Source organism: Sminthopsis crassicaudata, chromosome 4 (assembly GCF_048593235.1).
Source record: "Sminthopsis crassicaudata isolate SCR6 chromosome 4, ASM4859323v1, whole genome shotgun sequence".
NCBI classification, from domain to species: Eukaryota; Metazoa; Chordata; class Mammalia; order Dasyuromorphia; family Dasyuridae; genus Sminthopsis; species Sminthopsis crassicaudata.
The window spans coordinates 22448914-22469759 of record NC_133620.1 but is presented as its reverse complement, the minus strand read 5'-3'; the positions used below and the strand labels follow the sequence as shown (position 1 = coordinate 22469759).

Sequence of the window (20846 nt, the reverse complement as noted above, 5' to 3'; positions counted from 1 at the left end):
TTGACTCAGAATAAATACCTGATGCTGGACAACAAACATCAGCCACGAAGATTCCCTCCTCCAATAAGGGATCTCCAGATTCCTTGGTACCTAAAACCACAATGATCCTTGGAATAGCAATGGTAAATCGGGCCATGTTAACGACAGCATTTATCGCTGTTCCGGGAGATGTCCCTCAACTGGCTACAGGAAATCTTCCTTTGGACTCTACATCATAGATCGTGAGATTTTTGCTTAACAAATATTTATAGATTTTTATAGATTGATTAGTTCGGAGCTAGAAGGGGATTTATGGAAAAGATCCCTGATAGATGGCATGGCCTTCAGAGATACTCGAGAATCTCCCCGAGCTAAATGCCCCAAGTTCCAGGACCACAGAAAACCTCCTCTGTTCGATTCCCCGTTATTCAGAGAAGTTAGCCTGGCCATCCACATGAGAAAGACAAAGAGGATGAGATGGGTGCACTAGGGAGGCAGAGCAACGGCCTGAATCTGTCCTTCAGGGCCCAATTCAGTCGCAGGTGGATCGTTCAGAACTGGATTAAAGCATCGAGAAGGGATCTTGCTAAAGAGCCTGCCCTGCTCCCACCACAAAATCCCAGTTTTCTAAAACCGTGGATTACCTTCCGGGGATGGCTGAGAATCAGGGTGCCCCCAGCAGTGGAGGAAACGGCTGCCCATGACCCAAGAGACCCGGAAAAGCGCAGGCTACGTGAGCAGCTGCTACGTGCTACCTGAGGAAGGTCACAGGGCACTCGGGGCAGAGGCGGGCACCGAGAGTGACCTGGAGCTGCTAAGGGAGCAGGAAAGACCCAGCAAGGCCTTTGGAACATGGGAGAGCTTATCTTTGAAGATTCATGGAGGATTAAGGGTCATGGCAGACAAAGAGTGGGTGGGTTGCAATATGACCCAGGGAAGGGGGACTTGACTCTGATGGACAGACCGAGTAAGGTTCTGATTCCCTCCTGTCTGTGCCCACAGCGGAGAGATGGGTGGGCATCCAGGTGAGTAGAGTCGGGATTGTTGGAAGGAATACGGCAGCTAGAGCCCTGAGGTGCACAGAGCAGAGCCAGGAAGACTCATCTCTCCAACTGCATGCCCCGGGGCAAGTCACTTCCCCCTGTCTGGCCCAGGTTCCTCATCTGTAAAATCAGCTGGAGAAGACCATTTGGCCAACTGCTCTCCGCCAAGAAAACCCCCAATGGGGTCCCAAAGAAATGACCCAATAACAAAAGGTGGTACAGTGAATAAAGTGACAGCCTTGGACTTCAGATTCTGCCTCCGTCGCTTACTAGTTTTGTGACCCAAGGGCAAGGGGTGGAAACTTTCTCAGCCTCAGCTTCTCCACCTGTATAATGGGAAAACAACAGCCCCTGCCTCACACTGTTTCTGTGAGAATCAAATGAGATCACATGAGGTAAAGGGCCTTGTAAATGCCTTCTATAAATGCTAGTTATGGTTTTTCCGGGCTGATAACGGCTGATTTTGCATGGGAAGGCGGGCTCTCGTTACGCATCCCGGGATCTATCCCTGTCTCTGTTACTAAAGCTTAAAACTGCACTAAGACTTTTGGGACATGTCAGTGTGTAGGTAGCGGTTTCTCCATTGCCATTGATAAAAACATGCGAATGGAGGCAACTTTCTACCTCCCCTTACGTCCGTGACCTCCGTGGGTGCTCAGAGCCTTCCTGTTGAGCAGGGATCGCTCCCATTTAACAGATGGGGAAGCTGAGGCCCAGAGAGAAAATCTGGCTGGCCGAGGCGGACGGTGGGTCGGCGGGTCAGAGCCAGCCTCTGCCCCTCTCCATGCTCCCAGCCAGCGAGGGGGCCCTGGGTGCCCCCCGCTCCAGCCTGCCTCCCCAGACACAGAGGGCCGCAGTCGCGGTGAGCATGGTTCCAGTTTTTAATGCTTTCTTGTAAAACTGAACATAGAAAACCAGCTGAGGAAATGGACGTCACTTCTGTACAATTTATATACATGAGGTCTGTGATCTTAAAATTAAAAAAAAAGTCCAGATAATTTCTAGGAGGGCCTGGCTGTGCCCGGCACCCAGGGGAGCTTCCCTGCTGGGCCCGGGCAACTGCTCGGGCCGGGGGGCTGCGTCCCGGCGGGGCCCGTGGCTCCCGGGGGCGAGCTGTGCTGGGCGGGGCGTATGGGCGCTCAGAGAAGCTTCCGGCCCTTGCTACATATGCGGGCCTGGAAGACCAGGCTGGGGAGAAGCTTGGATACAAGGCGGGTGAGACGGGGGCCTTGGGGCGGGCTGGCTTTAGGTGTCGGTGTAGATGGAAGGGAGGGAATTCAAACAGGGGTCAAAGGAGCCATTGGGGAAGAAGCCATTCTCCTCTGGGCTGGTGGCGCCTGCTTCCGGGGGTCCACACGGGCCGTCAGACAGGGTATCGTAGCCTGCCCGAGAGAAGGGAAAAGAGCATGTCGTAAGCACCTGCTGCACGCCGGGCACTGCGCCATACCCTGAGAGGTAACTCCCTGCCGCCACTGCAAACGTAGAACAGGGGACGACGGGCTCCTGGTGCTTAGAGCGCTACGGAAATCATCTCCTCTGATCTTCACACCACGCTGAGAAGCTGGTGCTACTGAGACCCATTTTACACATGGGGAAACTGAGGCAAATATCAGTTAAGTGACTTGCCCAGGTGAAATGACTAGTAAGTACTCTGTGATTCTGTCCTTGTAGCGCCGTCCAGCCGTCTTCTCCCCGGCATTGCGCCCCCTCACCCTGCCACTTACTAGCCGTGGGACCCTGGACTTGAGCTTCTTCATCTGTCAAATGGGGAAAATAACTTTTGCACCTCGCAGGGTCAATGCTAAGAAAGCCTTTCACGTGGAAATGTGGGCGATGCATAATATCAATATTCTTATATTTGAATTATGTTATTATAACAAATGCGGCCCAAACCACCCCTGAAATTCCAGGGAGGAGGTCATAAGAAATAGTCAAATCAGTTTCATTCCCAGAGCTTAGAATAGCGCACACAGTGGGTGCTCAATAAATGAATATCGCTCGATTAGCCCTGGTTTGGAGGGGGTGGGTCAGTCCACAATAAGCATCTTCTATGTGCTAAACCCTGGGGATGCCACCTCGATCCGCCCTCAGGAGGGTTCTGCCCAGCAGGGAAATGAAAGATAAAGAACTCTGGCCAGTCACGGCGCATGCTGGGTCAAAGAGGGAATTTTGGAGGAAAGGCACCAGCATTGATTAGTCCTGAGAAAGGTCTCCTGCAGAAAATCAGATGCGAGGGAAGGCAGGGGGCACTGCCGAGGCAAAGGCCCGGAGCTGGGAGATGGAATTATATGTGCATACAGTCGGTCAGTGTGCCTGGAAGCGGGAAGGATAAGATTAGGAAGGGAGGAAAGGGCTCAGCAGATCCTGGGCAGAGTCTCAGCATCTGGGGACTCCGTATTATAGTCCTCCTGTCTCATCTGCCCCAGGAGGGCAGGGAGGAGGACCCACCCAAGGCTCTGCTCTGCATTCAGCAAGTGTTTAATAAAGGTCAAAGAAACTGAAAGGAGTCAGCCTTGTGTCCGATTAGAAGCTCCATGCGGGCAAGGAGGGTAAACTGCATTGGCACACAGAAGGTGCTTAATAAATGCTGCTTGACTAGCAGGCCCTAACATTGGCTGCCTTCCCTTACGCCTGTGCCCGGCGAGGAGGAGGGGCGGGTACCTTGGGCAGGTAAGGGGGTGCTCAGGGGGTGGTAGCCGTTGGCCCTCAGAGGATTGTAGCCATGGGGCTCTCCCGCCAGGCCGTCCCCGCCGCCGCCGGCCGGCTCCGCTGCCCTGTAGCAGTCTCCGTAGTGGAAGCAGTTTTGGATGGAATGGAAGCTGCCTTGGTAGCCTGGGGAGGAAGCACAAGGAGCCACGTAGGTGAATGGGCGACGCCCCCTCTCCCCCTCCCGGCACGTGGCAAAGGGCCCGGAGCCCCCGGATCTGGTGTGGCCCCAAGCTAACGGCCGGGGAAGCTCCGAGGAGATCATGGTGGTACAGCCGGCACTGGGGCGGTGCCAGCTGCTCTTACGGTCTCTTGTCCTTCCTTCCTTAAGCCATCCTCCCCTCTCTCTGACCCTCCTGCCATCTTCGGAGTTACTGCTCCAGCCGGGCCCTCCGCCTGTTCCTCCACCCCACAGCCCTCGTAACCACCCCTGGCGTAACCCCGATGCCCACGGCGGCTCTCTTGTTTTGTCTCAATTTGTGGGTTTAAGTACAGGAGAACCCAAAGCTCCTCCAAGTCCCGTTCTGTGACCAAGGCACTGACAGTCACGTGAGCGTGTCCCTCTGTAGCAGAGACAGGACGTGACCGTCCCTCTGCCCAGGCCGTCGTCCACCAGGCCATCGCTTCCTGAGCTGTGAGCTCCCCCAGGGACTTGCGCTCTCCGTGATCCTGGGTGGGACCCCTGACCTACTTGGGGCTCAGTTTCCTTCTCTGTAAAACGGGGGGCAGTTGGACCCCAGGGCTCTTCGCCCAGCTGCTGCTGGCCGGGGTTGCTAAGTTACTATGATGCTATTAGCCTGGAAGGGGGACCAGGAGAACATTTCACCTGGAGGGAGGACCAGGAGAACATTTCGGCGGCTGTATAAAATATTAAACCTGCAATTATTACACATGGCGACATTGCGCTCTGACTCGGCTCTCTTCCGCTGTTCTCAGAGTTCCTGACTGCCGTCCCTCCCCGGGAGACTTCCTTCTGGCCGTGCTGGCCATCCGGGCGGGAAGGAGGCAGTGAGATCCCCGTCGCTGGAGGGGTCCAAGCAATTGGGCTGGCTCCAGGAGCACCTGCGGCTTTCCTCTCGGAGCTCTGAGACCGAGAGCGGGAAGTCTGTCTGTGACGGGGTCAAAGCCCAAGTCTGCCGGGCCTGGTTCTGCTGCCAGCAAAGGTTCTGCTAAGCTGCCCCATAGTCTGGCGGGGACTGCACTTGTTAAAGGAACATAATCATACGTCATTTGGTGATACAGTGCAGCCGGGCCGCTGAAGCCTTTCAAACCGGGGCAATGATGGGACAGCGAAGTCAGATAAAATAAAATGTCAGGGCCGGGAGGGGGCTCAAAGACCATTTCAGGCCATCTTCCTAGGTTACCAACAGGGAACAGGCCCAGCAGGGCAGGGACTTGCCCAAAATCACCCAGGGAGTCTCCAGGCTAACGAGGCTCCTGGGCAGTGTCCGGCATCTCAGGTAGAAGGTCATTGGGGCCAGCCCCAACCCCCTGCTCTGACTCGATGCCAGTGGGCACGGCCACCACCTCCTCTCCTCCTCCGGCCTGGTCCTGCATTCCCTCAGTAACGAGCCTGTGCCCAAGGTCTGGAGGACTCCATCACCCCTGGGATGCCCACGTGACATCCTCTGGAGTCCACTCCAGACATGGCCCTTCTTCTGCACAGACCCTTCTGCTCTGGGCAGTTCTCTGGGTCCAGCTGGGTGCTGTGAAGTCTCTGGCTACCCGTAGAGCCGCCTTTCTGCCCTGCCCCTCGCCCTGCGAGGGCTTGTGTTGGAGGCCCTCTGGGAGCCTGGGGTTCCAAGGCCCATCCTGGGGTCTCTTCACTATGGAGGGAGTGGGGCCCACGGTATGTCCATGGGGACATCCTGGGCTGGGCCTGGTGAAAATCAGCCTAAACCTGGTCGTGTTCCCAAGGGCTGCGTAGGGAAGGGGCTCTGCAAGCTCCAGTGTCCAGGAGAACTGGGAGCCAGGGCTAATTACTACAACCCCCAGTTATCTGCATGTGGGGTTCTTTCTTCTCCTGGACTGAGTTTCCCGAGGGCAGGGAGGGACCCGGCCATACATCCTGTCCAGAGATGCCTGGGGAGCAAACGGGACACCATTCTTACCTTGGGGGGCCAGTGGCGGGGCTGCTGGGCTCTGGAATGGTGGGTAAGGCTTGCTGGGAAGGGTCGGGAAGGGGGGTCCTCCGGGGGGGTGGGTCTGTGCAGGCGGCAGCGGGTGTTTCTGCAGGAGGGCGGGCGGGATGAGCGCTTTCAGAGGAGTGAGGATGCTGGGAGTGAGCCTGGGGAGAAAAACCGAAGATGGTGAATTGAGGAAGGGGCCATGGGGACACCCGTGATGTGGCAGGATCTCCTTCAGAGCCTTGCTAAAAGAAACCTGGATTTCTGATGACATCCAACTGTAGATTTTTAAAAAGTATCAGGCGATAGCAAGAAGGAGCAAAAGCTAAAAAGACAATAAAATGTGTCCTCCATAGAATGTGGGCTGAAGGACTGGCCGGGCCCCCGAAGAACCGGATGGAGCCCCAAAAGACTGGCCAGGACCTCAAAGGACTGGCCGGGGCCCTGAAAGCCTGGCCTTGGACCACCGTTGCTGACACTCGCTGTTCTAAAAAGCCCCTTTAGTCTGACACGCAGGGTTCCAGATTCTAACATTCTATTTCCCAAAACCCCTTTAATCTCTGACATTCCGTGTTCTGAAATTTCTGAGTCCATCATGCTATTTTCTTTTCTTTTGCTATATATTTTTTATTATTAAAGCTTTTTATTTACAAAACGTATGCACGAATAATTTTTCAACATTGACCCTTGTTTTAGCCTTCTGTTCCAAATTTCCTCCCCTGCCCCCCAAACCCTCCCCTGGATGGCAAGCAATCCAATAGATGTTAAACATGGTAAAACACATTGCATTTTCTAAAGTTCTTCCCAGTTCTGACTTTCTCTAAGGCCTTTTGGCCTCCGTGGTTTTAGGTTCCAAAGCAATGCTCTCTGCTCTAAGGTCCCTCCTCCGTCTGACATTGTTCTAGGCTCTCCTCGCCTCCCTCCCCCAGCTCTGGGTCTTTCTTCAGATCTTCCTTGTCCCTTGGTCCCAGCTGCCCCATAACTCACAGGCCCCTAATAAAGGCCCCTCCTAAACTGTCCGGCTCCATCCCGAGCCCTCCCTTCCCAAAGGGCAACGATCCTTCAGGGGCCCAACCGCAGGTGGGAGCACTCCCTTCCCATCCGGCTCATCTTCATCACTCTGGGTAATAAGAGGGAAGATGCTTGATGGCTGTCTGGCGGCAGAAGCAGCAAACTCATAGGCCCCGAGGCCTGGGCTCCGAGGTCGCTTTCACTTTGTTTCAATCCACTGAGTATTTCCTCCTCTGCCCCTGAGAAGATGGACGGCTCCTGGGGCTGGAGGGGAGGCCTGAGCCCAGCCGGCTTCCACGTCAGCCCTCGGCCTCCAGGAGCCACCCCTGCCGGGCACTGGCTGCCCTCGGAAGTCACGGCTGCCAAGGGGGAGGGGGGCCAAGGGCAGGATTGCAGGAGCTGGGCAAGATGTGGGCTCCTGCCTTGTCCCAGCTGCGAGATCTTGGCCAGGGCATTTCCATTCCTGGCCCTCGGTTTCCTCATCTGTAAAACCAGGGGGTTGTGCTAACCGACTTCCAGCTTTCTCCCAGCTCTGACATCCCCTGTTCTAGGTCCTTCCCTGTTCTAAGCTCCCCTCAGCTCTGAGGAGCACTACCATTGTCCCTGCTCTAAGTCTTCATCCCTTCCAGCCCCCTCCAGCTTCAAGATGACCTCTGCTTTGGATGCTCTTGCCACCCTCTGCTTTAAGGGTTTATCCCGGCTCATCATACTCGGAGTTTATGAAAGAGACCTGTGAAGGGAGGTCTTAAGGGTACCAGGAGGAGGAGGAGGAGGAGGAGGAGGGAGGAGCAGCAGCAGCAGCAGCATGGGCATGGCTGTCCCTCAGATCAGTCACAATGTGTTCTTGGCTCTCTCTCCAGGACGGGGTCTCAGCTGGGAGATCTGGTTCTGGTTACTGGCTCCAGAGCTTTAAAGCCAAGGATGAAACCCTCATCTGTGTGATAGATTAGAGCCAGGGCCGACTCCCAAGAAGCGGAGACACAAGGAAGGGAGATTCTTCGGGCCTCTGAAGGACTGGAAGATGCCCGGGCTGCCCCCACCCCACCCCCCGTCCTGGGAAAAGGATGAGAAAAAGGAGTTGTCTCTTTTTGGCCCCCAACACCGAGCACCGAGCTTGGCGGCACACAGGAGGCTCCTAATACATGTTTGCTGATTTGATTTGTGCCATTTCCTGAAGGTTGGCCCAAACTCTTCGCCATGAGATGTGAGTCCGGTCACCCCCGAGACCGCCGGCCCATGCCAGCTCAGAGAATACAGAGGCTCACTCCGGACAGGGGCCAGCGGCCTTCCCCTTCCCAGGGCAGACTGGCACTTACTGGGGGCCACACCGTAGTGGGGGAGGGGGGCAGTTCCCCTACACATGCTCCCCCTAACTCACCCTGCGACCTCCAACAAGGCTTAGCCCAAAGTAAGACAGGGAACGGCTTCCCCCTTACCAGAGGCTTTCAGTCAAAACAGTCCTCCTCTTCCTCACCCAACCCAGGGGGGGGGACAAGTGGGAAGAGAAAAAAATCAAGGTTTTTTTCCAAGATACAATATATATATATATATAAAGAGAGAGAGAGAGAGAGAGAGAGAGAGAGAGAGAGAGAGAGAGAGAGAGATCTATATCTATATCTATATCTATCTGGCTTACTGGGGTGAGGCATTATAGTCACACCCTGGGATTGGAGGGGTTAGGGGTAAGAAGGAGGTGGAGGTAAAGAAGGGGAGGAGAGGAGCATGGACAACCTCTCCGGGGAAAGTGGTCCTGAAGAAGACCAGCAATAGTCTCTTAGCTTGGAGGAAGTTTTTAAGCCTGAGGAGAACTGGGGATGCTGCTGGGAAGAGCCTGAGAACTAAGAGCAGTGAGGGACCTCTTGGGATTCCAGGCTGGGGCCCTTTCAGAATCGGTGGCAGGTGAGACACGGGGGAAGAGGGAGCAGGAGGTGAGAGCCCGTGAGACACGGAGGAGCAGCCTCATCATCCAGCCAGTGCAAGACTCCCTCCTGCTGCAGGGCCGGAGCTCTAGAGAAGTCTGCATGAAACAAGGATGCTTACAACAAGGTGTTAACTCAGTGTGACTGATAAGATGATGGCTCTCTAGTTCCCACATATACTTAGTGCTTAGCATGGGGTTGCCATGGCTCTCTAGTTCCCATAGATACTTAGTACTCAGCATGGTGATGTCATGGTTCTCTAGTTCCCATATATTTTTAGTACTGAGCGTGGTGATGTCACGGTTCTCTAGTTCCCATAGATACTTAATGCTTAGCGTGGTGATGAGAAAATAATTGACATATTTGGTTTACAGAGAAACTTCTCTAGCCTCATTAAAAAGTGGGAGAGGAAAAGGGAAAAGGAAAAGAGTAATAAGAGAAGAGTACAAAAAAGGGGAAGGGATTCAAAGGGGTGGGAGGGATCTTAAAGAGGGAGAGCTAAGTGATGCTATGGTGCTCATAAGTTTAATACTGGGAAAGAGGTTCGGGGGTAAGAAAAAGAAAAGCATAATCAGGGGATAATATGATGGTAGGAAATATAGAATTAATAATTTTAACTATAAATGTGAATGGGATGAACTCTCCCATAAAGCGGAGATGGATAGCAGACTGGATTCAAAAGTCAGAACCCTACAATATGTTGTTTACAGGAAACACACTTAAAGCAGGGAGATACATACAGAGTAAAGGTAAAAGGTTGGAGCAGGATCTATTATGCTTCAGGTGAAGTCAAAAAAGCAGGGGTAGCTATCCTTATCTCAGATCAAGCAAAAGCAGAAATTGATCTAATTAAAAGAGATAAGGAAGGAAACTATATCCTGCTAAAAGGTAGCATAAACAATGAAGCCATATCAATACTAAACATATATGCACCAAGTGGAATAGCATCTAACTTTCTAAAGGAAAAGTTAAGAGTTGCAAGAAGAAATAGATAGCAAAAGTATAATAGTGGGAGATCTCAACCTTACACTGTCAGAATTAGATAAATCAAGCCACAAAACAAATAAGAAAGAAATGAAAGAGATAAATAGAATGTTAGAAAAATTAGGTATGATAGATCTTTGGAAAAAACTGAATAGTGACAGAAAGGAGTACACTTTCTTCTCAGCAGTTCATGGAATCCATACAAAAACTGACCATATATTAGACATAAAGACCTCAAAATTAAATGCAGGAAGGCAGATAAGTAAATGCTTTTTTTTTTTCAGACAAAATGCAATAAAAACTACATTCAACAAAATGTTAGGGGTAAATAGACCAAAGAGTAATTAGAAATTAAATAATCTCATCTTAAAGAATGATTGGGTGAAACAACAAGTTATAGACACAATTAATAATTTCACTCAATATAATGACAATGATGAGACATCATACCAAAATTTGTGGGATGCAGCCAAAGCGGTAATAAGGGGAAATTTTATATCTTTGGAGGCTTACTTGAAGAAAACAGAGAAAGAGAAGATCAATGAATTGGGCTTGCAACTTAAAAAGCTAAAAAAAGACCAAATTAAAAACTCCCAACCAAATACTAAACTTGAAATTCTAAAATTAAAAGGAGAAATTAATAATATTGAAAGTAAAAATACTATTGAACTAATAAATAAAACTAAGAGTTGGTTTTATGAAGAAACCAATAAAATAGATAAACCTTTGGTGAATCTGATTAGAAAAAGGAGAAAAATTAAATTGTTAGTCTTAAAAATAAAAACGGGAAACTGTCTACCAATGAGGAAGAAATTAAAGAAATAATAAGGAGTTACTTTGCCCAACTTTATGCCAATAAATTTGATAACATAAGTGAAATGGAGGACTACTTTCAGAAATATAGGCTTCCCAGATTAACAGAGGAGGAAGTAAATTGTTTAAATAGTCCCATTTCAGAAAAAGAAATAGAGCAAGCTATTAATCAACTCCCTAAGAAAAAATCTCCAGGACCAGATGGATTCACAGGTAAATTCTACCAAAAATTCAAAGAACAATTAGCTCCAATGTTATATCAACTGTTTGAAAAAATAGGGAGTGAAGGAGTCCTATCAAATTCCTTTTATGACACAGACATGGTACTGATACCCAAACCAGGTAGGTTGAAAACAGAGAAAGAAAACTATAGACCAATTTCCCTAATGAATATTGATGCTAAAATCTTAAATAAGATATTAGCAAAAAGACTCCAGAAAATCATCCCCAGGATAATACATCATGATCAAGTAGGATTTATACCAGGAATGCAGGGCTGGTTCAATATTAGGAAAACTATCAGTATAATTGGCCATATTAATAATCAAATGAACAAAAATCATATGATTATCTCAATAGATGCAGAAAAAGCATTTGATAAAATCCAACATCCATTTCTATTAAAAACACTTGAGAGTATAGGAATAAATGGACTTTCCTTAAAATTATCAGTAGCATCTATTTAAAACAGTAGCATTATATAAAAGGCACAGAACTGAGCCAGTCCTGCTGTTTCCTGAATGGATGGAGTAAGAGAAGAGCTTTCAACGCATCCACAATCTCATGGTGGGGGTCTTTCCACAAGCAGTTCAGATTTAACTCGTCCCTACTTTGTACACGATGGATCTCTTATCCCCATTCTCCCAGAAATCAAACAAAACCAGAAGAAAGTAATCTAGGGAAGAGGCACATGAAGTCAGCGGGATCAAGAAAAGCTTCATGTAGAAGGTGGGATTTGAACTTAACCTTGAAGAAAACAAAGGCTTACAAAAGGGGGAGATGAGAGAGGGCATCCCAGGCATGAGCCAGCGCAAAGGTGTGTAGACGGGAGTCAGGACAGCAAGAAAGACAGATTAGAGAAATATAAAAGTGTATGAAAGGGGCCAATGTTAAAAGGGCTGGAAAGTAGACTGGAGCCAAATCGTGAAGGCCATTAAATGCCAAACAGAGGCCTTTATATTTGATTCTGGAAATACCAATGAGTCACTGGGATTTGTTGAGCTGTGTTTTAGGAAGATCTCTTTCTCAGCTGAGCTGAAGAGGGAGAGGAGGCATCAGAGCCAAGTAGAGGCTGCTGCAAGAGTCCAGCAGTTATTCATATGCTGTCAATTTGGGAAGGTGATTTTTCATTTTTTTGGAGGAAATCCTTCTCTTTTTTGGAGAGCTCAAAGCCCTTGAGACTTAGCTACCCTAAGCAATGATATCCTCTGTCTATCTGGGCTCTTTCATCTGCCCTTCCAGGATTTGAACCTGGGTTCTGTGATATCCAACGACTTCCATAATTAGCTGTCTTTGAGCAGAGACCACTGAAGCTCCCTCCCTGCACGATGGCGGGGGACTCATAACTATGAGATCCCAGAACCCTGAATTGCTGATGTGCATCCCCTACAAAAACTGGTGGTTCGTGATCTAGTTGAGTAAACCCTAAGGAGGATGGAGCTGGGAGCCATCAGAGTTTGTTTTCCCATCCCCAGCCTGCTCATGATGAAAATTTACTGTCTTCACAGCGGCTGCTATTAAACAGAACCTGTCGTTATTCACAGCAGACGCCCTAGCGTGTGTTGAAAGAGCATGGAGCTACCTGAAGTCTTAAAAATGAAATACTGAACCAAAATGGAGCGAGTCCACTGAGGGGGGCCGCTCTCGGTCGGCCCAAGCAGGCCTAAGTTAAACACTCTGGCTCTCAAGAAAACACATATAAATTAATAGAAAACGACTTGTCCTGGCACAAGGAGGGCTCTGCCTTCAACCCCCTCTCAAAACAAATCGAATATGAATACAACCAAACCCAACCTTCTACCTGCCTGAGAGCCAGTATAAATATCTTCGGTAATGAAGTCAGAGCCTCTTAGAACATCTGTGAGTAAATTAGATAATTCTGTCAAACTCCTTTAATGTCTTAGGAAACCCTCTGGGAGCAGGGAATGCTGGACTGGACATTGACTTTGGCAAGAGAGGCCAGAATATGAGTCCTCCTTCTTCCCTCGGCCTACAAAGGGGGAGGGGACTGAAATCAATCCCGGCTCTCGGGTCCAACATGACTGGCCTTTTTGTCCTCCAGTATGGGGGAGGTCTCGGTGTCTCTGCTGCTTTGGTGGCTCCATAATTCACGTGTGGGACAGGTCCCTCGAAGGGGTGGGGTGGGGGCTGAAGAGGTGACCTGTCATCACGGGCTGGCCATGTACTTACCCAGGAATGCAAGGACGGGCTCTCAGGCGTGAACGTTCTGGGCAAGGACGGGTGATGGACGGAGCGGAGCTGGGGACGCGGCCCGACAGGAAGGGGCTCGAGCGCTGGCTGTTTATTTAGCATCCACCAGGAGGGTGTGTAAATGTCTTGGAGAACGGGTCATTTGAGGAGCCACTTACAAAACAGGCTGAAAACCAAGGGAGTTTTTCTTTCCCGGGTGGGATGGGGTAGTGTCTGTCTCTACCCACCCTTATTTCAGTCTTGTCTCCCCTCACTCCTGGGCATGCACATGGGAATTAAGAATCCCCATTGTGGCTGAGAAAGATGGTGGACACAGGGTCAGATTGCATTAGATGACTTACAAGATCTCTGTGATTTGCTCCAAATGGGATTTACCGGTAATTGATACTAATCTCAAAGGGCAGTCTCAAGTCTCCAAAAGACAAATATTAAATGAACAGACAACGCGTGAAAGAGAGAATAGAAATGATAAATAATGACCTGAAAAAATATTTAACTTTACTGATAATCAAAGACATTCTAATAGAAACAAGTCTAAGACATCATGTCCCAACCTTTTAATGGGCAAAAATAAATCAAAATATAAAAATAAACCTACTCTGGTGAAGGGAGAGGTCCATACATACATTGCTGATATTGCAAATCATTCAGTCTTTTTAGAAAGTACTTGGTAAGGAACATTGGATCATGAAACTGATCATATTCTTTGACCTTGGGATTCCACTAGTACAAGCTCGCTATTAAACAAATCTCTAAAACAGAAGGGAAAATGATTTCATCATACTTAAATAGTGACAGCTATACACTTCTGGCTATGTCTCACTTTGCTTTAAGCTTTTGTTCAAGTTCCCTATTGACCCCTATGATAAAGACAGATTCCTCAGGCTGGCATGGAAGGCCCTTGCCAACTGGGCCCTGTTCCCTTCATGCCTTCTCCATTCCGGCCAAAACTAAGTTGTTCCTGAACTTCCATTCTCTCCCTCTAAAGCATCTTTCGAAGCCATTCCCCATGTTTGCAATGCCTTCTTCTTGCCAACCTTTCTCCTAGAATTCTTCTCTTCCTTCTGGGCTCTGCTGGATATCTCCTTTATTATGAAGCTTTCTTGGATCCTCCCACCTGTCAACATTCTCTTTCTCTAGCCCCACCTTGTATTCATTTCTCTATGTACATACCGTATCCCCATCAGCAGAATGTAACCTTGAGGACAAGGATCATTTCATTCTGGTCTTTGTATTTTCAGCACTTTGCGTAGTACCTTACACACAGTAGTAGATACGTGACAAATGTTTATTGAATTGAATTGAAATCTAAATGGGCCAACTTGGAGTCCCGAAATGGCAACATGTTGCAAGTAAGGGAGCAGAAGAGAATATATGTTATTTTACCTAATGACATATATACTATGTTTAATCTCACTAATAGTCAAATGAATAAAAGTGAAATACACACACACACACATATATACATATATATAATATATATGTGTATATACTACATTTAATCTCACTAATAGTCAAATGAATGAAAATGAAATACTTTTAAGGTACTATTTCACACTTATCCAAATGGCAAAAATAAGGAAAAAATGCAACATCCCATCTTCTGGAGAAATACATGTGCTTATACATTGCTGGTGTTATTGAAAATCTGAATAATATCTTTGGAAAGTAATCAGGAAATACAATGAAATTTCTTTGATTGATCAAACTCCTTTGACTCAGTCATCTTGTTACCAGAAACATACTCTAAAGAAGTCATAAAAAGAAAAAACATAGGCTAGTTATAAAGGAATGTTTGTAGGTAAAATATTTCTAGCTCCAGTATTGATAAATGAATAAAATTGCCCACACTGTCCATGGTTTGGGAATGTTTATAGTAAATCAATATATGGGCACCTCTCTATTATCGCCCAGTCTGCTTTTCATCCTCAAACTGCAATAACCTGCTGATCTGCCTTGCAAGGTGCACTTTCTGCCTCAGATTTCCTTGATGACTCAGTTATAAGCCACTGAAAAGTTGCTACCGGCAAAAATGGGTTGATCCCAGAAAGAAGAGAGCAAAGAGGGTCTGAACTGTGGAGGACCTCCAACATCATCCTATCTAAGCATCCATTCTCGCACCCAGTCCCGATCCTCACTCAGGCACTCATTCCCTCACACCTGAACCACTGCATTAGCTGCTGGGGTCTCTCTATCCCAAGTCTCTTTCCACAACAGCCCACCTTCCACTCAGCTACTAAAGTCACTTTCTCTAAAGTGCAAATCTGACCACATCACCCTCCTACCCCCAATCATCTCCAGGGGTCCTCCCTGACCCGCAGGATCAAATATGAAATTTTCAATCTGCCATTTAAGCCTCACACAACCTGCCTACATTTTACCCTTCTCTGTCCAGTTCCATTGGGCTCCCTGCTGTTCACATGTTTTTCACACTCTTTCCTGACACAACGCATTTGCCCTGGCTGTACCCCCCTTCCCCCCGTGGCGTGGGCTCCCTGCAAGCAGAGACAGGTGATCTTTGCTTTTCTTCCAATCACCAGCATTTAGCATGGTGTCTGGCCCACTGTGAGCACTTAGTGAGCGCTTGTTAAGTGACAGACTGAAGGATACTCAGGATTAGGGGGACTGAGTTATCCCAGGCCTGAGGAGCAGCTGGTGCACGGATGAGAGGGACGGAGTGAAGGAAAAGCAGCACTGTGGCTGAGTCCTCCAACATTCCCAAATGCCAAGAAAGGGCAGGAAAAAGCCAAACTCGGCCAACAAACCCGGATACTTCCAGTGGCAGGGAACTTACTGTCTACTGAGACAGACTGCTTTGGTTTTAGGAGCAACTAGGTGGTGCAGTGGGTAGAATACCAGTCCTGGAGTCAAGAAAACCTGAATTCAAATCCAGCCTCAGACCCTCACTAGTTGTGTGACCCTGGGCAAGTCACTTGACCCTGTTTGCCTCTATTTCCCTGACTGTAAAATGAGCTCAGAAGGAAATGGCCAATCCTTCCAGTGCCTTTGCCAAGAAAACCCCAAATGGGGTCATAAAGTCAGATGTGACTGAACAATGATTTTTCTTGAGTGGGGCAAGAGTTTTCAGGAGGTTAAAAGATATTTTTGCAACGGTTCAGTTTTCCTGGTCTAAGGACTCTGCCAAAACCCCCCAGTGCTATAGAAGTTAGGAGCACATGCACACTGTTGTTACCAGGCTTGAACAAATCCTATCTGAGAATACCAAAATAATCTGTGCACGCAGTTCCTGGACAGCTGTTGGCGCCCCTGCCCAATCCCCAAGGAGGTAGAACTAAGGAGGAAAGATGGGGCTACCTGAAGGGGAGCAGGTCTGAGGTCGGTCCACGTTTGCCAAGCTCTTCCAAAGGATGCTTAAAGGCCAGCAAAGGGCCTTACAAGGAAGATGTTTCTTGATTGTCTGAGTGGCCATGGACAGTCTTCTGCATGCTTTATCATGCAGAAGCAAGAGCAGCCTGCTTGGTCCCAGAGGACAGAACAGGGAGGACGGGGCAGGGAGATGGCCCAACATGGGATGAGCTGCCTTGCCAGCCCAGCTCCTCTTTCCTGGGAGTATTCAAGCAGAGGCCTGCTCCTTGGAGGAGCCATGTGAGGGTTCTTGCACATGGACAGGTTGGCCCAGTTGGCCGATGAGGCCCCTCCCCCCTGCGAGGTCCTGGGACTTTTCCCTGGAGGATTCAGTCACATTTAACAGACATCAAAGGGAGGACACTCAAGAAGGGAGATGGCCATTCCCCACTGGATCCTGGACTAGACACAAGATGTGAGTTGCTCATCATGGCTCTCCCTGGGCTCTGAATGCCAGGGAATCCCCTTTTCTCACTCTACAGTCAAGGTCAAGTGGCCTGCCTTTCATTATTTCATCTCCCATCTCCAAGCCTTTGTATGGGCCCCTCCCACTGCTGGCAAGCTGTCCCTGCTGATGATCCTTGGAATCCTTAGGGTTTTGTCCTATAAGAAGCCCTCCATGACAAGAAGCCTAATTAGTGTCACTAACAACTGAGTGTATGTTTTCCACATATTTAAGTGTATTTAACATATTTAAGTGTAATTATTTAACACATTTGTGTGTATTTATTTTATATACTTATTTATGCTTATTTCGTATATCTGTGTGAATATATTTCCTACATTTATATGTATTTATTTAATATATTTAAGTATATTTATTTAAGTGTTTATTTCAATATTTGTGTATATTTATTTCACATTTGTACATATTTAATATATTCAAGTATTTATTTCATACATTTGCATGTATTGATTTTATATACTTGTACATATTTAATATATTTAAGTGTATTTCATATACTAGTGTGTATTTATTTCATATATTTTAAGTTAATTTATTCCATATATTTATGCATATTTATTTCAATATTTGTGTGTATTTATTTCACATATTTAATAAATTTAAGTATACTTATATACTTATGTGTATTTCTCACATATTTGCATGTATTTATGTCATATTTGTGTGTATTTATTTCACATATTTATTCATATTTAAATATATTTAAGTGTATTTCATATACTAGTGTGTATTTCATATATTTAAGTGAATTTATTTCATATATTTATGCATATTTATTTCAATATTTAAGTATGCTTATGTCATATACTTATGTGTATTTTTTACATATTTGCATGTATTTATTTCATATATTTAAGTGTATTTATTTTATATATTTATATGCATTTATTATATTTTAAGTGAATTTATTTCAAATATTTATATATATTTATTTTACATATTTGTGTATATTTATTTCATGTATTTGAGTGTATTTATTTTACATATTTGCATATAATTAACATATTTAAGTGTTTATTTCATATACACATAATACTTATGTGTATGTATTTCACATATTTGCATGCGCTTATTTCATGTATTTTAAGTGAATTTATTTCAAATATTTATGTGTATTTCATACATTTTAAGCATATTTATTTTATATATTTATATGTATTTATTCCATGTATTTGTATATATTTTACATATTTGAATGTAACTAATACAGTTATGTGTTTATTTCATATTTCTGTGTACTAATTTCCCATATCTGTGAGTATTTTTATTTCCTATTTTAAGCATATTCATTTTACATATTTATTCCATGTATTTTACATATGTGCATGTAATAATACATTTGTGTGTTTATTTCATACTTCTGGCACTGATTTCTTATGTCTGTGGGTATTTATTTCCTATTTACAGTGTATTTATTTTACATATTTATATGTATTAATTCCATGTATTTGCATATATCTTACATATGTGCATGTAATAATACATTTGCGTGTGTATTTCACACTTCTGGGCACTGATTCCCCTTGTCTGTATTTATTTCCTATTTGAGGCATATCTCATATTATTTATATGTATTTATCCCATGTATTTGCATGCATTTTACATATTTGCGTGTAACTAACCCATTTGTGTGTGTATTTCACACTTCTGGGCACTGATTCCCCTTGTCTGCATTTATTTCCTATTTGAGGCATATCTCATATTATTTATATGTATTTATCCCATGTATTTGCATGCATTTTACATATTTGCGTGTAACTAACCCATTTGTGTGTGTATTTCACACTTCTGGGCACTGATTCCCCTTGTCTGCATTTATTTCCTATTTGAGGCAATTTTATACCTTTATATGCATTTATTCCATGTATCTGCATGTATCTGACATATTTGCGGTAACTAACCCACGTGCGTGTGTATTTCACACTTCCGGGCACTGTTCCCCGTGTCTGTGGGTATTACTTCACCCACATCTATGCGCGCCCCGAGTTCTCCCATTAGACGGTGAGCAGGCCGGGCCGTTCCGCTTCAGCCGCCGCGCCCCTCACACTGGCCAGGCCTCCGCACCCAGCAGAGCTTAACCTGCCCCCGGGATGAAGAAGACAAGGTTCAGGGGGAGGGGCTGTGGGAGCACTGCGGGACGCAGCCCGGAAGCGGGACGGGAATCGCTCCTTTTTGGCCCTCGAGGGCGCCAGCAGGCGCGGGTAGAAACCCGGGTCAGAGGTCGGAGCAGGCGGGATGGGGGGGGGGGTCCCCTAAGTTTGGAACACCCGGCAGTGAGCTCCCTGGCGGTGGAAGGACGCGGGCTGGCCGGGGACTCGCGCCCCGGGGCGGGGTCACGCCGGAGGCCGCCCGGACCGCGCGCGGGGCTGGGCTACAAGCGCCCCTTTTCCTCCCCAGCTCCCTCCTCTGCGGGATGACTTGGAGGGTCCTCCTTGCCCTTAGCAAGCCCCCCGCCCCCCCTCGTCACCCAATTCCAGCCGGGAGGAGCCCCCATCACTGCCGAGGGAGGCGGAGGGGGGAGGGCCGGCGGCAGAACAGCGAGACCCCCTCCTTTCTCGGGGTCCCCAGCGAGCGTTCCTCCGCTCCCGTCAGCCGCTGCGCCGGGGCAGGCAGAGAGAGCCTCGGTTACCCGCATCTGGGCCCTCCGGGGTGCCGGCCACCTTCTGGGGCTGCGGGGGCGGGGGGGGGTGGATCATTTGTGCCTGACTTAGCGGGAGCCTCTGGGGAGGCCGGGGCTGGGCGCCCCCTCCGTCCGGGAGGTGGGGGGGGGGGAGACGCCGCTCCTCCCTCGGGACCGAGAGGCCCGAGTCTGGCCCAGGTTCTGCCGGCGCGCGGCTCCACCTTCCGGCCTGAGCTTCTCCTTTCTCAGAATGAGCGGGGTCTGAAGAACTCACTGAGAGGCCCCCAGCCCCAGGGATTCCTGCTCGAGGCCCCCTCCCGGCTCTGACCCCCCCCCTCCGTTCTCAGGCCCTCTGACTGAAGTTTCTCCATCACTTCGCTGACAGAAGCACCCGGGCCTCCCCCCCCTCCCCCCCTGCCCTGGGAATGGGCCGGAAAGCCCGATCAGAGGCTGCTTTGTGGGGGTTTTCTTGGCGAGCGCTCGCCCGTAACCCCCCTCCCACCGCTGGCGGCCCGCGGACGAGGGGTCACCTACCCGTCCCGGGCGCTCTCCGCCGCCGGCAGAGGTGACAGGTGGTGGTGGGCGCTGGCCATGGCAGGCGAGTCCAGCGGGTGGTGCCTGGAGGGGCCGTCCGGAGTGGGGGGCAGCATGCCAGGAGCCAGTCCATTCTGAGGGGCGCCGGAGCCCGGGAACAAGCCTGCGGGAGGGAAGCACCTCCACGTCACCCAGCGGCCCCGGCATCCTTCTTCAGCTTTATGGGGGGCGGAGTGTGGGGCTCCAGGGAGGGGCCCCTGCCCTGACCAGGCCCAAGTCTGGGGGCATCGACTGGTGGCAGCACATCTGCAAAAGGGCGACCAGGGTGCCCGAGGACCCGGGGCCCAGTCACAGCCCCCACAGGCCGTCTAGTCCAGCCCCTGAGTCCCAAGAGAAGTGCCCTCAGGGTCCCAAGATTAGAATTTCACCAATGGAAGGGAACCCGATCAATCATTTATTAAATACCTACTGTGTGCCAGGCATTGTAGAACTCATAGGAACTCATCAATTAATAAGCATATATATAATAAGCTCCTACTATGTGTTAGGTACTGGATTCACAGGGTCAATCAGTGAACATTTATTAAGCTCCTTTTATGTGCTAGATCCTGGGTTCATGGAGTCATCCATTAATGTACATTTATTAAGCTCCTACTACATGGTAGATACTTACAGTAATCAGTAAGCATTTATTAAGCTCCTATCATGTGCCGGGCTCTGTGCTGGGCTGTATTCAGGGTGCTGTTTTCTACACCAGAAAATGCAGAATTCGTGCCCAATGAACATGAGAAGGAAGTGGGAGGGCTCTTTAGCCCGAGGGAACCTCCACCTCCTAACACCCAACGCAGG

General features: G+C 48.3%; 1 protein-coding gene across 1 annotated transcript in view; it reads right to left on the bottom strand.

Annotated features, from left to right (window-relative positions):
- Positions 1-1879: 1879 nt before the first annotated feature.
- The window catches only part of GLIS1 (GLIS family zinc finger 1), a 214602-nt gene continuing 195635 nt past the window's right edge, over positions 1880-20846 (bottom strand). Inside the window, exons 8-11 of the mRNA XM_074265859.1 lie at positions 19998-20160; positions 5840-6015; positions 3684-3854; positions 1880-2404 (exon numbers count right to left, since the gene is read on the bottom strand). Of these exons, the coding sequence (XP_074121960.1) occupies positions 2268-2404; positions 3684-3854; positions 5840-6015; positions 19998-20160 (647 nt within the window). The 3' untranslated portion in view covers positions 1880-2267. The remainder of the gene's footprint in view (positions 2405-3683; positions 3855-5839; positions 6016-19997; positions 20161-20846) is intronic.